This window comes from Falco naumanni, chromosome 5 (assembly GCF_017639655.2).
Source record: "Falco naumanni isolate bFalNau1 chromosome 5, bFalNau1.pat, whole genome shotgun sequence".
NCBI lineage: Eukaryota > Metazoa > Chordata > Aves > Falconiformes > Falconidae > Falco > Falco naumanni.
Genome location: NC_054058.1, coordinates 68,794,289 through 68,811,418, shown reverse-complemented (window position 1 = coordinate 68,811,418; position 17,130 = coordinate 68,794,289). Strand labels below are relative to the sequence as shown.

Sequence of the window (17,130 nt, the reverse complement as noted above, 5' to 3'; positions counted from 1 at the left end):
CTTCTCATCTGCACTGCCAGTGGAATGATAAGCATCACTGCTTCACTCTGACATCAAACTAATCACTTGCTATCTTAGCAGTTGGTTTGGTCTCTGTGTGCTTTGTCAACAGTGCTGCTGAAACTAGAAATTCACACAGTAAGAGAGTACTTGCTGATGAAAATGGTATGTGCTGTGCTTCCTTCTGGAGGCTAATATTTGGTAGTTGAAGTCCAGTCACTAAGTACTCAGCTCATGTGCCGGTGTTCAGCCAGATTTTGGTGGGGCATTGACAGCTAGTTTTTTCAAGCAACACAAGAACGACTGAAAGCAGCATACAACCCAAATTAATAGTCATTACGGGCTGATAGTGACAAGGACACGATATTTTTAGCCTTTGTCACACTGTGATTTACTAAAACATGCAATAGCAAGGATATTGGGTAGACCAGTGTCTTGCAGTAGATGGGTGGGTTTTTCAGCTGTCAACTGAGCAAGGAAGTTGTATAACAAAACGTAGAAAACCAATAGCAGAGAACTGAACGTTGTTACTGGAAATGAGGCAGTGGCATCATGATTTATCTGCAAGCCATGAGAGGACAAGGGGAAATAAAGAAATATTGCTAACATAAAGGATCGGAGCTGAGGTCTATCTAATACCATTAGATGTTTTTGAAACTGTCCAAGAAGTTTTGTGCCAGGTAGGTGTGAGCTAAGGTGAGATTTAGACAGTAAAAAGCAAGTCACGTAATGTCCAGAAACTTGGTTAACACCTAAGACAAAAGATACCCTTTCGTTTGAAAGATTTCTGTAAAAGAGTGGTAATATCCATTACCTTCTCCTACGTGAAGTTCTTTATCTCAGTAATGTTTTTATGAAATCTGTAACCTAGTCTCCTGAATGATAATTTTTCTTCTTCAGATTGCCATCTTCAAAGCGAAGTCCTTATGTTCAGTCCTCATCGCACAGATTTTATAAGAGGTTTTTAATATACCTCTTCATTATTTGCAAATCAAAAATATTTTGTTTGCTCACTAATCATCATATCCTTTAGCAATTGTCATCAGTAGTTTGATTTCAGATGGCAACTGTCTGAATGCCTTGGGACAGTGACTCAGTGATACTTTGTTAATTACCAGTCTGTTGTTTTTTCTTTCTTTAATATGCACCCTTAGTTCTCTTTTTTATACTTGAAGCATTCTGTCTGAAAACACTTACCAGTCCCATTAAGCTGATAAACCCATAGTACTGATAAAACATAAAGGACATATTAAAATGGATGAGGAGCTTAGTGGTGAAGCTAAGGAATTATTTTTATCATGAAATGCTGATAACGGGTTAGATATTTGTGTAGTTTGTGTAAAGCTCATTTGATAGTATCTGGGAACATGCATAGTCTTCTCAGTAATAAGTAACTAAAGCTTACTTTTCTGTTGGAATTTGAAGAATTTTCAGGTTTTTTCGTCCGTGCACACCTTAATAACAACCTTGTATTAATTTCTAGTATAATATGCTATTACCCTCCCCCGGCCCCTAAAAAAAAAAAATCTTCTGCCTGATCTTTCTCATGTAAATAAATGTCGTTTATAGGGTTTCACTGTACCCAGGTTTTTGTCAAGTCTTTGCAAGGGTCTGTCTTAACTGTTTCAAACACAGTTTATTTTCAAATGCTGCATCTGAGTACTTGGTGTCTTCTCACACTCATCATTCATCTGCTGCTAGTGGGGCACTACTATCTAATAGATACCTTGAGATTTCTCTAGTAATGATTGCATTAAATACTAACCATACATAGTGAGGATTTTACTTTTACTATATGCCTTCCAACAGAGGTTTTGATAATGTATCTTTCTGTCTGTAGCTTTTGACAGCGTAGCAGAAAAGAACACTTAGAAGTTTGCTCTGCTTCTGTTTCTGTGAAAATAGATTACAAGAACAAGCAGCAGGATTCAGACTAGTACCAGTTTGTGGAATATTGAGAGTGATTATCCTTAAATGCATTACCCTACATATAGCACGAAAATATTTCTTTCTAATGGACATGCAGTTGAAGGAGGAAGTGAAATTTTTCTAAATATGTTCACAGACTTTAGCATTAAGAGGTTTCTGAAAACTATTATTTCAGTTGCAGTTAAGATTAAGAATCACTTTTCTGTTCTGGAGCTTCTGTGGAAATAAAAACTTGGATTATCTGAGGCTAGGGAAAAAGAAAGCATCTTCTCTATGCCTCTCTGAAAATCTCAGCTGTATTTTTCAGAGAGAGGGTACTTCCGTAGGAGTGGTACTAAGCTTACCTTTACCATAGCTTATAGCAAATCAGATAATCGGTTGAATGTGTAGTGTGAGTGTTTGCATGTGGGGGAGGAGGAAAAGACTAAATTTGGCACCACAGCTGTCTCCAGACTAGTAAGAAGCCCTGTGGAGCTCGAATCATTCCTAAAACGAAAAGTACCAGCCAAGGAACGAATACCAGGGGATATCTGAAATGCTTGGAACCTTTCTTCTCTGTTATCACAAGTGATAGTAGAAATTCTGCTCAGGGGCTTCATCTCTTTAGAAAATAGAGACCATTGGAGGGAGATGCAGCTTTCTGAGCCAGCCGTGGTGCTTTTATCTCAAGACTAGTGTCATTCACTGTGAGGGCGTTGGCTTGTATGAAAATAAGAAATAAAGCATACAGCTATGTGTTTCTGGAGAAAGTGGATCGGTTTTGTTCCCCTTAAGTACTGTGTGTATAGTCTTTTGCCTTAGCAGCACGTCAGCATTTTTTATATGTTCTCAGTGCCTTTAGGAGATCTGAGTGTCTTGTATTTTCTCATGGTTCCTTATGTGAAATAAGAGTTTAAAAAAAAACCACAAACAAAACCAAGAAACAACATACTTTTAGTAGTAGAAGCAGAAACTTCTGTAGAAAGTATCTCATCACAATGACGTAGAAATAACCATAACCCTTCTGCATTTTGGATTGTTTTGGGGTTGGGTTTTTTCTGTGATGAGCACTTACAAATGTATTTTCATTTGCAGTTTAAGATCCTAAATGTACCAATGTCTTCCCAACTTGCTGCAAATCATTGGAACCAACAGCAAGCTGAACAGGAAGAGAGAATGAGGATGAAAAAGCTCACTTTGGATATCAATGAACGGCAAGAACAAGAGGACTATCAGGGTATGAAAATCACCAAGTATTTAATTTTTATTTTTATTTTCAGAGGAACTTTCATGGATCTAGAGAAAATATTGTTTGTGATAACTAGCTAGCAGTTCAAGTTCTGAATATTGGTTTGCAATACTTCATGGAACACCTGTATTTTAGTTTGTCATTCATTATTTTACTCTTTCTTTAGTCTCTGTGCTTGAAGAAATTTTTACAGCTTTTGCATCGAAGAGACTTTTCAGGTGGGCCTCAGATCTCAGCATTTCCATTTATTTTGGGAAAGAGGAAGAACTGAGACTTTCCTTAAAAATAAGATAACACAATATTAATCTGATGTTTGTGGCATTGTCTCCATTACTGCAAGGCAATTGAGTTGGATACAAGAGGAGTTGATTCTGTGCAACTTAAACTCTGCTTTTTAGATACTAATAGTTATTTTAGATATTCATAGTATTTAGAATCTTCATCAGTCTAGCTAAGACTTGCAAGTACAAAAAGGTTAGCCTTCACCTGAAAAATAAAAACTGTCACCTCAGCTTCATATTGCTAAGGGTTCTAGAGTGCTACAAATATGGAGCATAAGAATATATTAACAGAAATAAAGTTTTGTACAAATTATATGATCTAATTTGTTTTTTAGAGGTATGTAAGGCAGGCATTTTGGTACTTGGACAGATTGAAGCAAACAGTTAATACAACAGATCCGATAGCCCCTAAACTGATGCATTTGATGTGTTTGGTTGTTGGGTGGTTTGTTTTGTGGTTTGGTGTTTTCTTTTTTCAGGCTTAACTTTCCTTGGCTTACAAAGATGGTAGATAAAACCAGACCAATAAAGTTGATCGTAATCAGTTCTTGCGTTAGTGTTTCCATTTAACATCTCCAAAGTACTTGCTCTGTTTTTTTGTAAAGATGTTGTAGTCTGGTGGTAATCACAGTATAAGTAGTTAATTAACAGGAAATCTCATTTGAGGTTATTTAGTGAAAGGTCATCATTCATCAAGAAATGGGAAACTCAAAGCAGCTCGAATTCTAAAACAGTGTGGAATCTAACACTTCTTTCAGAACTTTGATATTGCAAGTTTAGTTCTTGTACTCATAAAAGTGAGGCTTTTTCCAAAGTGAGTGTCTACAGAGCTCTGAAATGGTAACACAGTATATTCTTAGTATTAAACATCCTAATCAACTTATTTTCTGAGACACTCCCCTCCTATAATAGCCCACCTGTGAAAAAAAAGGAAGAGAAACAGTAGAATCTAGAATTAGACATTTAGGTGCTTTTCTCAGGCTTTTTGTGGGTTTTTCCTCGTTAATGATATTTCTGATATTTTTACTGGTCAGGTCATTTGGGGGTTTATGCCTTGGCATATGACTTTGTTAGTATCTTTATAAATGTCTGTTTAATCTAAGACTTTACTCTGAGCAATTGTGCTTTATATCCAAAAAAGGATCACATTGATTATGTCCAAGAGAAATGAATCAGACAACTGCTACTAATTGATAACTAGTAATTGGTAATTGTTTTCTACTTTCTCATAGATTTTCTAGGTGTCCTGTATAAAGCATTAATACAGGGGTAAATCAATGTGGAAGAAAGCTTTTTCCATAACTGGCGTCCGTTTTTTAAATGGGTATTGATTTTTTTATTAACCTGGATAATATACACAGTAAAACCAAACTAAAAGGGACCTTTTAATCAGGTTAAACAGGCCATATTCATTTCTCTTTGGAACTATATTTTATTTAGATATTGTGCATTTAATTGTTACTTTTGAAGTGTCAGCTTGCCTGTAACCAGTTGGTACATACCCATTGAAAGAAAAAATTGGTTTTAAATTTCTGTTCCAAGCTTTGAAGTTACCAGTGGAGGAAGAAGTCTCAGTTTCTGGAAAAATGCCTCAGAGTTGTCCTAACATTTGCACTTACATTTGTGGTTTTTTTTAATCTGCACAAGGCAGCTAATAGGTTAAAATTCACTAGTGTACTTCAAAGTAGTATCAGATAATTATTTAATACTTCAGCAATATTTATTAGTAATTTTAAAAATAACATTTTTCATTTAAAGAAATATTAGGAACTGGTGATCTCTAATTTAGGCTAGTATTTTTCTGTGTAGATAACTTTTTTTCTTCACTAAAACCAAAGGTAGGTTGACATGCCTTCAGCCTAGCTAATACATTGTGCTCCCCTGCCATTTCTTCCTTCTGTTACCTTCTCCATTACTCAGTTTCTCAGTTACTGACTTTTCACAAACCCCAATATTTTCTTTCACCTACATTGGAAAACAGAAGAGACAGGCATGTGCGTACTTGCTCATTCATTCCTTGCTTCTACTGTCTGGCTGGCAGTGTACCATAATCTCTTCTTATTTTCTCCCTGAGTCTTGTCATTGCCAACAGAGATCTCTCCCGGCATACAGAATTGGTTTAAAGGATGTTATTTCATGATGTTTACAAAAATGGACTGTCAGTGTATTGAATGGCTTTCTTTGCCTTTTCCAGGTGTCAGTAGGGGAGTATGTGGAGCGTGAATACATGGTTTGTTAACTGTTGACAGCAATATTGTCTATTAAAATCATTCATGATTTCCCAGTTTCTTAAAGATTGGGTGGATAACTTACTGAAAGCCTCATGTGCATTTTGTAAATGGCAAAAGATTCTCGTTGAAGTCTCTAGTTTTGCCCTGTGCAAGTTATTGTGAGAGTAGCAGGAGTTTGTTTCTAGCAGATGATGGCTATGTGTCTCCAATGAGATTACCAGAGATTAGAGAACTAGACAGAGCAGACTTTCAAACATAATCTGTTTAAAAGCTTATTCGATTTTCCCCTTCATTTATTCCATCTGTCTGTTTGCTGAGTAATGCAGATTCTTGCACAGGTGGACTGTCAGAAATACTTTCCATTAGATGCACTAACATATGGGCAGAGCTTATGTGGAGGTTCCTATGATGTATTCATAATTATATTTGATACTTAACCAGTAACTTAGCCTGGTAAAGAGAAATTTTGAATCATTAAAAAAAAATGACATTTTAGAAATTTTTAGCAAATGCCAAAGTACAATACTTACCTAGCCTAAACTGCCTAAAATTTAGATGTCCAGGTCTAAACAGGGTAGTGTAGGCTTCTTTCTACACTCACCTATTTTTTCTCACTGATCATAAAGTTGAAAAACTCCATCCATGGGACAGCTGGTGTAATATAGGTCAGCTGAGTCACCCTCTTCAGGTTCCTGTCTTCTCTGTAAAAGGATCCTATTATGGCCAGCTTAGAGTTCTCAGTGCCTAATTTTAGGACAGGTTTCTTGCTGAGTCTTTAATTGGCAGTAGCATTGTCTAGTTGTTACTATTTCAGGGTAGTTTCATGTTGTGGTGTCTCATATGGTTGTGAAGCTTTGTCCCTGATCACTGATAAAAGAAGTGGTGGCTGATATGTTACGAAGAAAAGGTCACAGGGCTTTTTTGTAAGCACCTATGATGGAAAGCATTGCTGGCAGTTGCTTCTGTAAGAACATCTGGAAATGCAAATTCTTATTACGGGGTAGCTTGGATTTGACAAAGCTGTCTATGCAATTTAGTAACTTTTTACAAATTAGCTGTTGTGGAACAAATTGAGCGTTAACCCTGAAGTATTGCCAATTGTAAAGAAGATGTCTTTTTTACTACATGGTGGTGAAATATCCTTGTGTAAATTCCTCTTTAAAATGATGCCTAGAAAATGTGTTTAACTTTCTTCTGTGTAAAATTACAGAGATGCTGCAGTCTCTGGCACAGCGTCCAGCTCCAGCAAATACTAATCGTGAACGGCGGCCTCGTTACCAGCATCCGAAGGGAGCACCTAACGCAGATCTAATCTTTAAAACTGGTGGGAGGTAGGACAATCTTCTTTTAAATGTGGTAATTCCGGTTCTAGGCAAGTAATTACCTTCATAATTGAAATAGATAATGATCTGTGTACTTGCAAGTGCATTTGTTAGTAGTTTCCATTCTAAAGCACTCTGTTAAAATACTGAGCAGTGTTTTGTGCTTCTAACACGGTGTCTATTAACACCTCCTTGACACAGGTTTGGAAGCCAGAGGATTATTTTTCAGTTGTGAAATGACTGGGAGAATCTGAGCCTCTTTTTTATAGAGGAAAGGATGCAAGTCTGCTTTCTCAGTGAGAGGGGAGAGGATATTACTGAATGTCTAGAGAAATTCTCATTGTGCTTTTTCAGTTTGGTGAATGTGAATTTGAGAGCTATACCTCTGTATTTGAAGCCATGAATGGAAAGTAAATATAGTAAAGGTGGGGAAGGAGGAGGAGAACCATTGATTTATGGTGTCCGAGAGCATACCAAAACCAGTATTAACATGAAAAGAATCATTCCAGATTGCCTAATAGTAATTCTGAGACTTTAATGTATCTCAGTGTGTCCTTTCTCACTCAAATTAAGCTTGCAAAGAAACTATTAAATTAACCCTGCAGCACAAATTTGAATAGACAGTTTCAGGTGAAACACAGACTGCTTTCATGTTTCTGTTTTCTTTGCAAGTTAATTTTGGCCGTGGATAGATAGGAGCAACAACTGGGAAGGGAGAGTTTACCTACTAATGGGTCTGTCTTTGTAAACTACCAATAAGTTAATGTAATATACTAAACCTCTGTTACAGTGCCATTACCAAATCCTTTCTGGTACCTTTTTATAGTTACAAAATAACTCTGATGATCACTCACTCTAATGAGACCCTATACAGATACTGCTTGAACAAAACAATCCCTCTGTTTTTTGAAAACAGGCTGCAGTTTAAAATAATATTTTTTTAAAATTAACCAAATATAACTCAATAAAATGATCAGTGCTGTCCTTTTAGCTTTTTCATAGCACTGTGGCCTAATACTGTCACAGGAATAGAAACTATTCAGTTACACTGAATTGCCATAATACCAGCAGGTGTTTCATAAATAACTGTGCAGCCTTCTCTTCTTTGGGTCATCTTTCCCAAATGCCTTGCAACCTGTATGGGGAGCACACTGCAGTTATTCTTTAAAAACAGCAGCCAGACCTGCAGGTGCAATATTTGCAGGGTTTTTTTAAATGAGTTCTTTTGAAAGCTTTTTGTTTTCAAATGTTTTAGGGAAAATACAGTTTAGGACTTCACTGTAAACTAGGTCAGACATTGTCCAGCAAACAGTTTAAGTAGTGTTTGCTTGTTCAAATAGCTGTGCCATGTACTTACAATTCTGATGTAGTTTTATATTATGTAATTTACTCTTTGTTCCTTTTAATCTGTAAGCTCCTTAAAGCAGGGACCAGGAAATTTGTTTTAGCAGGCATATTTTATTTGTTGTGTCATGCAGTGCTCAGGCTTGTGGTCATGCATCAGTTGAGCCATCTTAGCCTGTAGTAAGGGAATTTTGCTTTTCTTAACCCCAACTGAAAGATATTTAAGCAGAGATTTACTTACCAGAGACTGTGGGTCCACCAGTGGCTTACCGCTTCAGGTATAGATTGTCTGTCACCTACGTTTTTAGAGCTTCTGATTTATAGGGAATATTAAAGATTGTCTTCTGACTTTGAAGGGTGGACTGCAGTCTCTGCCCAGACTCGCGTCATGTTTTAGTTAAGAAGTTACCCCATGGGCTTAGAGGACACCAGAGTGTTTCCGATTTGCTGAGAGATCTGAGCTATTAATTTTAGTATCTGTTTAGAGAAGTTTTCACTTTCCTACGGGATGCTGTTATCACTTGTGATGAGTGAGCTGTGTTGCATTGTTTCTTTGTATATACAGAAAACTGATAAGTTATTTTCTTACAATAGTAACTCGAATTTATTGGAAATAATAATGTATGTTACTTTCTTTAAGGTATGCAACTTTTTATTTTAAATTTTCTGAGGTTAGGGATAATCTGAGCAAATAAATCTCCTTGTTGATTCCGCTGTAATGTACAATATAATGGGTTCTGATAGCTGAAGTTGAGATGAGGACTTCCTTGCATTTTAAGTACTGTTGAGTAGAGAAATGTAAAGGTAAAAACACCAAATCCTTTTGTGCTGCTGACATGTCTTAAGCACCATGTTTCAAACATCTTTTAGCAAGTAAAATCCAAATAGACCTATCGTAATGGATGATTCAGAAATTCATGAGGGCAGCACTGGTTGTTCTCTTGTATGTTTTTGGCTTTGAACAGCTGGATCTGGCTTTGCAATTAGCCCTGCTGTCTGCACAGGATTTGGACTAGATGACCTCCAGAGGGCCCTTGGAACCTAAATTTTTCTGTGATTCAGTTTGGGCCTAGTGGGGTGCTAAACCAAAACAAACCCCAAAAAACCAAAACCACCCACAGATGTGATGCCTCTTTTGCCTGTGATAAACCCACAGTAAATGAAAGAATTAATTAGTGGCTGTGGCTATATAACATGCACTTTGTTAAAAAACAAGAGAGAAATCTTTCACAGTGTTTACTTTGTGATGTATGTACTTTTTCTATATTGAATTAAATGAAGTGAGATTTACAGACTTTGTCAGATTACTTCTTATTTAACATGTGCAAAATCCTGGATCAAAAATTGGAGTTTATTGTTATTTGCTTGTAATCGCCTGGTTTAGCCTCAGGTTTTAAGACCTGCTAATCCTGCAAGGAGGAGATTCTTTTTGGGACTCGTACATTCAAGACTGACTGGCCTTAAAGATAATTTACTGTGACTCCTGTGGAAGTAGGGTTCCTTGATTTGCTTCAGCAAACTGGGAAGGCAACACTTTTCACTTTTGCCTTCAGTTCTGTAGCATTTGTGTATTAAAAGAGGACTTTGGCCTCTCACTTCAAAAATATTATTTTCCTTTCTTTAAAGAGGATGAATACCTGATAAATGGCTTGCTTATAAAGTGAAATGAAAGCAACCACATTTTGTGAAATCTGTTTTAAAACATTGATTACCAAGAATTGAAGTGAGTATTTGACCATAGAGAAAGTGGGCCTTACCAAGGAGTTTTTTTGTCTTGTTAAACCTCTCCTTATTAAAAGCAGTAACCTCAAAACTCACTGCTGTTCTGAAAGTATAGTAAAGAAAGAGGACCTGTTTGTGTCAAAAGGTTCATTGGGATGCAGCACTATGATAAACTAAACGATATTCAAGTTAATTGGTAATTTTACATCTTCTGTTTGCATCTGACTTTTACTTCTGTTTAACCCACTTAATAAAGAAAAGTGAAGCATAACGGCAGTAACAGAATGTTAGGATTTTATTAGCTAAATATTCTCATAATGAATAGTATTGCACTAATGCTGAAAAGTCAGAGCATGGGGTAATAAGGAAAAATGTGAATTTAACACAATTTCCTGTTTCAGCTACTGGACAAACACACTTCATACATCACCTGCCATGTAGCTGATGTATTGACCAATATTGTATTTTGAAGGTTTGAATTCACTTCTTACTGACATACCAGAAGTCTTGGGCAGCCTAAATCCAGTTTCTCTGTTAGTCTCAGTCTGGCTGATTGTCATAGACTACCATTGTCGTTTTCTAAAATGAGACAGACTCCTGGGTGTTGGTGTGGCACTGTCTTCAACTAACAAATGTATTTCTTGGTTATTCATGCTGGTTTTGAAATTTTTAGTTGTCATTTTCAATGATCTCTTGTATTCTTTAAAAAAAATAAAATTGAAAGGTCATCACTTTAGCAGTAATATTTTGCTAGTTTCAGAGATTTATGATGAAGTGGCTCCCACTTTTACATTCTAGATATAAGTACTAGATACAGATACTAAAGAATTCAGTCATCTATTTAATTGTGTGGTAGCTCAATTGACCTTACTCTTTGCCATCTTTTTCACTACTAGTTTCATCTTTACCTTTTCTCAGTTGTCATTCTCGATCCTGTACTACATCCTATTCCCTAATACATACACATGCTAGTGTAGCCTTCCATGAAAGCCATCCAAACTCAGCAGGGAAATTCCAGCCTCCCTCTTCAGCTGTTTTATGGGAGGAAGCCCAGGGTGGGAATATGAAGGGGGTAGGTGGATGGCCAAATCCTGCAGCTTCTTTTGATGGTCTGCACTGGAATTGAACCAAAAAAAGTAAGAAAAGCCAGGTTCTCAGGTGTTTGTCTTGGCAAGGTGGTGCTCGTTGGGCTCTGCAAATGTAGGTGGGAGTCTAACCCATGTAGCAAAGGTGGAGAGACCCCGATCACAATTAGAGTTTAGAGGGAAAGGAAGGCAAGATTTTATTTATTTGCATACTTGTTTATAATGACTCTTTGTTTAAAAGAGTTGTTTCAATAATAATCATACTAATAAAGCAGACAAAAACCTCTGCAGTTTTGTGGCCCTCTGGAAACTACCTTACAATCCTCAAAACACCTTTCTGGTAATAACCCATCTGGCATACTATGACTTTGATTTTATTTAGTCAGGTTATTTAATTTTTGTTGAACAGATGAGAATATAAAAGAACTTGCACAACTTAAGATTCTCTTACATAGGTGAGTCTAGCTTTTGTGGATTGTTTGAATCTGTGCTGTTTACAGTATGGAAGTTGATAATTCAGATTTTGTTAGGAAATGCCATGGGCGTCTTAGTATTTTATTAGTCCGGAAACACATGGTCTGAAATATGATTATTCCAGATAATTTATTCTTGCACTGCTAAATTGATAACAGCTGTTTAAAGTCCAGTGCTATTTCTTTGCAATACGAAATGGCTAGGCTCACGTTCTACAGAACGTAATTTTCAATTTTGCTGTTGAGAGCTTAGTCACATGAGCAGTAGCAAAGTGTTCAGAATGAGTCTAAACACTTTACATTTGTTGATGTTTCTCTCCAGCCCGTATTAAGGTACAGTAAGTCTGTAATCTCTGTTCCTGCATTCATTTCTGTTGAATCAAATCACCTCATGGTCTGATACGTGAACATACTTGCGTACTGCCATGGGGAAGACAAGGGATACTTTGTCCAATGCCATAGATGTGTGAGATAGGAAAGAAGCAGACTGTGGCTTGACGAGTGCTTGAATTTAAATTTCCCAGGATTTACATTGCTGTCTGCCAGTATTTTTCTTCTCTTGCCAGTATACAGGAATGCATACGTACTGTCAAAGGGCAGTTTTGTGGGAGGAGGGCTGAGAAAACAAAGATCTGTCTCTGTAAGTTATCTCTGCTGTCGTGCAGGGAGCAGCTTGGAGCAGGAATCTGAACTTCAGATTGTTTTCCCCTCTAAGAAATTGTTTGTCCCCTCCCAAGCTCGTGCATCTGAAAGCAAGAAAGTGCTTTCAGCAGAATAAAGCACACAAAGAAAAGAGCTGTTCGTGGAAGAGTGTATGCTTAAAACAGAAAAATAAATTTCAGGTGTTCACTGTATTCCTGTTTCACATTCCTGTTTGTGGTTAATGTGATTAGGGGAGAGAGACAACAGAGAGCACCAAAACCGAGATTAGTCATGAAAAGCAAAGCACCAGGTGAGTTCTGAGAGGAGGTGTTCAGAGAAGGAAGGTGCCTGAAATTTGTGAAGAAATACAGTACTTCAGAAATGCATAGGGCATTGTGGATTGATGGAGGACCTGAGGGGATTAGGCAGAAGTGTGCAGTTTAATTTCAAAGGTCTCACATGTTAAGAAATAATAAGATTTTTTTATATAATCTGGACACATCGGTGATGTGCAGAAATTACTTGATTTAATGTACTCTCCTGGGCACGTTTCATTTTAAGCCATAATGTTGTCTTGCTGACTTAGACTCTCCCAACTTCACATGTGCAATAGGTTTGTGATTATTTTGTAGCGTATACTACAGTGTAATGTTTCTGTGCATTTTTATGAGTTCCAGTTTTCTACTGTGGCCATGGTTATGTATAAGTGTATCTATGTGTTTCTCCATCACATGGAGTATGTAGGCACTATTAATATTTACGCAGTGGCATTGAGAAGCTCACTATAAGATTTTTACACTAATTAATGACTGCGTTGGTAGCAGGAAGTAGGGGAGGGGAGTAGATTGCAGAAAAAAAGATATATTTTGCACATAGATTTCGGGATTTTTTTTAATTACAACTGTGTACCAAGTTTGACCTTGCCACAGATACAGGTTTGAATCAAGTTTACTAGTTTGGAGAGAGATGCCATGTGAAATACCTGTGTTTGGAAAAACTACAACTAAGATTTTTATGAGCAGCACCTTGCCGTAATCCACTTAAACACTGCTTACTCTCCCTTACCTGCCACCAACATGCTGGTTTGGATGAGAGTAATTTTTATGAAGTTAAATACACGTAGCTAGTCCTAGCCTTTCCCCTTCCCTTCCCATCAGCAGCAGAATTATTTTTTTAAAGGGAGGTGGAGAGGTAAAAGCATGATTCTGCAATTCATTGATGTTGGAAGCTTCTTCTCAGTTGTAACATTCTGCAAGTGAAATCTCATTCTACTAAATATATTAAAATTATAATTCCTCTCTTTTGCAAACACGTAGCCAGTGTTCCTGATATTGAGTGTGCCACAAAGAATTGGAGTATTATATTATGTTTCACTAAAAGGTGGTTAAAACCAAGTAATAGAAGCAATACTGCAGTAAGTTCTAGTGATGCATTAGCTCAGTACTTCCTGGCAAAAACATACAGTATGTTGAAGTAAAATACACAAATACTGGGTAACATAACAAAGCAATACATAAGAATACAGTATCACTGTGAAAGCTTTGTAGTTACTATGTCCAGTTAACATACTTGAAACATTTATCTTGCAAGTTTTTCAATAAAAACTAAGTTTAGATTAAATTACTGTTCCACAAATGCTTGGGGTTTATGCACTAATGTAGAGAAATAGGAACTGTTTCGTTTACATGGTAAAAGACTTGGGTGTGTAGCCCTGGAGCTTTCTTATAATGGTGTCTAATTTTAACTTTGCTTTGTACTACTAGATTTTAATTTGCAGTCTAGAAATCAGATGAAAAGCAGCCCAGGTCCAGTAACTGACAGTGGTGATGAAGTTAGGGATACTGGATTAGCGTTACTGCTAGATTACTCTGGTCTTGTTGAGTCACATGCCTGAAAATTGATGTAACTTTTCAATGGATATTTACGTTCTTAAGAGTAATTAAATGTGACTTTTTCTAGGTTGGGACATGATTTTGTGAACAAGGGATGATTGAAGATTTTAATACAACTGTTGACTCTAGAAAGGTTCTAAATGTTTATTTGACTCTGGAAAGCCCTCTGACATTTCTGCAGTACTTCTAAACATTAAGAAACTGCACAAAAAGATGAAAACGATTTAGTATAACTTGTATTTCAACAAATTGACAAATCAGTTGTGCACTTCAGTAGTTTAGCATCTCATCTGGGAGAATAAGGCAGCTATTTCTGAACAATTTTAGATTCGTCTGCTGAGATTGTATAGGGGACTTTTTCCTGAAACACATTATCTACCTTCTTATATTTGATGTAATCTTTTGAAAAAAATCAGTGCAGGTAATAGAAATACCTAACTTGAATATGTATAGGGTAAAATAATATCAAAATTGCTAGCAGTTGCTTTCAGTGGTTGCTAACCTGCATAGTACTGGATATATTATAACTAAACTATTTCTTTTATCTTTCCTTTTCTTAGGAGACGTTGATCCAGCAGCAAGCGTCATTTCATTAGGTCCTGTATCTCTGATGTTGTGGATAGTGGAGTTCTCCAGTGATTAAATGAGAGCAGTGGACACATCTCAGCATGTCAGTCTAGAGCGTTCAGAATCAAAACCTGGGACAGGCTGGGGCCATGGGGCAGAGACAACAGCCTCACCTCTTCCCCCCCAAATACACACAGAACAAGTGGAAGCTTCCAGTCATGGCCTACCAAAAAAAAAAAAAAAAAAAAAAAAAAAAAAAAAATAAAAAAAAAATAAAAGGAAAAAAAAAGCTTTTTGTAATGGGAACCACATTGAGGGTTAATCTTTTTGTAAGAGCAGAAGTAAATGAATGAGATGGTTAACTTGACTGGTGAGCAGCTTGGTGAAAACAAAGATCAACCTGAAATTCAGATAAATCACACTGGAATGGAAAAGGTCTTGGACAGCTCAGTATGTGGGAGAACAGAGTTCTAAACTTGGCGCAAGTTACGTTATCTCCGAATCAAGCGCTTTGTGTTAGAAGGATATTCCTTGGGGGCTGCAAATCTACAATAGAAAAATGTAGAGCAAACAGTGAAATCTAAAAGAAACCCCTGACAAGTAGGTTAACTTATCAAACACTCCTCAGCAATACAGGTTTTGGTTAAGGAATAGCCTTTTGCTGCCAGATGAGCAGGAAGGAGGAGGTGGGAAGATGTGAAAAACTTAGAGGCAAGAAGGTAAAATATCTGTTGAGGTTTAAAATAGAATGTGAAGTTGATTAACACAGGGTGTTGACTTGAACTGCTTGGAACAGCCTGACACCAGCCTAAGGACAGGGATATGGTTGAGCCCATTGTATGTATCATTGAAAACCAAAATGTGCCAGTCAGCATAACAGAAGGATGTCAAGGAGTGGATCCAAATATTTTGTTGATCTTCATGGGCTGATAAGCCTCTGTGTCTATTGAAACAAACAATAAGTTTAAAAAACCCACAAGATTTAAGTCTGGAAACAAGTAGAATTTCTATTTTTTTCTAAGTAGAAATGGAGGTTTCTTGGTCTGTTGTTTCTGACAATCTGTTATTTATTAGCATAGATTTTTGTTTGCTTTCAGGTAGAGATAGTTAATTGGGTTAAGGAGCTCATCTGTATGTTACTACTAATTTTTTTTTCTAGCTCTTTTAAAATCCTTTTTACCACTGTTTTTGGTTTCTGCATGTAGGAAGAGAGACTTGTAAAATGCAACATTTCATACAGAAATGCCGCCCGATCTTCACCAGCTTCAGAAATCTGATCTTTGCCAATGCTGCAATAAAGTGTTGTAATTTAGAATTGGTGTCTGTCTCTTTACATTGACTTTGTCCTTCTGAAATGATGTTTTGAAGAGTTTGTGATATATCATCAGGCTGTAGCTCGGACAAGTAATGTAAAAACAGATGGCATTTTACCAAAGCAGGAGGATTCCTACCCCAAGAAATGTACTGGAAGCACACCTACTAAATGCAAGGTTTTCTTGTTCAGCAAGGAGTTGTGAAACAGGTCATCGTTTCACATACCATAAGCTGTCATGCTGACAGTGGCTCTGAAAGAAGTGGCTTAACACCACCTTGTCTGCAGCAGCTTCCTGTTGCCCCCTTGGTGTTGTGTGGAGCCAGGGCTTGCGGCAGCCACCTGGGAAACTGAACTGGAAAACTGGCCTACCTTAATTCAAGTGATGTGGTTTGGACAGAAAAATTCAAGGTTGTTGCAATGTGCCTATTTCACGTTGTGTTCTGTAATCACAAAATTGAACAGTGGGAGTGAACAAAGTGCAAGCGCAGCTTTAAGTCTGCTCCTTTCATTTGTGCGCTGTAACAGCAGTCAGGGGTTGGGAGATGTTCAAATCGTTGGAGCACATTTTCCCCAAGGACCTCTCTGCTCAGGCTGCTGGTAGACAACTTCCAGTTTGCAGAGCATGGCTTGAAGGTTTTATAATGTCATGTGTAGATGCATTTTGCTAGATTGCTGCCGGATATCATTTAGTAAGGAGGCAAGTATCCTGAAAGTGTACAGTCACCTTAAAACCCCCACGTTGTCACAGTTGTTTGCAAGTGTCCCTGTGCTTGGAGAAGGTACTTCCCGTGCCATGGCTGTGGGATGTACCTGCCCTACAAGGAGGAGTACATTGTGGGAAGGCCAGGTCTTTGTTTCAACTGTTTCTTTTCCTATGAATTTTTTCCACATAAAATTTATGGGTATGTTTATTAATCACATTTGTAACTCTGAGCTCCTCCAGGAACATCTTCTTACGGCAGTATGACTGTATCCAGCGGGCCAATCCAATTTCCCCTTCCCTGATGAAAAATACCTACTAATTCCTAATAGCAAATTAAGCATCTAATTGTGGTTCAAACTGAAGTCAGCTTCCTTTTCTGAACATGCTGCTTAGTTT

General features: G+C 37.3%; 1 protein-coding gene across 1 annotated transcript in view; it reads left to right on the top strand.

Annotated features, from left to right (window-relative positions):
• Nucleotides 1-16,031, top strand: part of UPF2 (UPF2 regulator of nonsense mediated mRNA decay) — a 69,593-nt gene extending 53,562 nt beyond the window's left edge. Inside the window, exons 20-22 of the mRNA XM_040593909.1 lie at nucleotides 3,004-3,145; nucleotides 6,880-7,000; nucleotides 14,710-16,031. Of these exons, the coding sequence (XP_040449843.1) occupies nucleotides 3,004-3,145; nucleotides 6,880-7,000; nucleotides 14,710-14,719 (273 nt within the window). The 3' untranslated portion in view covers nucleotides 14,720-16,031. The remainder of the gene's footprint in view (nucleotides 1-3,003; nucleotides 3,146-6,879; nucleotides 7,001-14,709) is intronic.
• The last annotated feature ends 1,099 nt before the right edge of the window (nucleotides 16,032-17,130 follow it).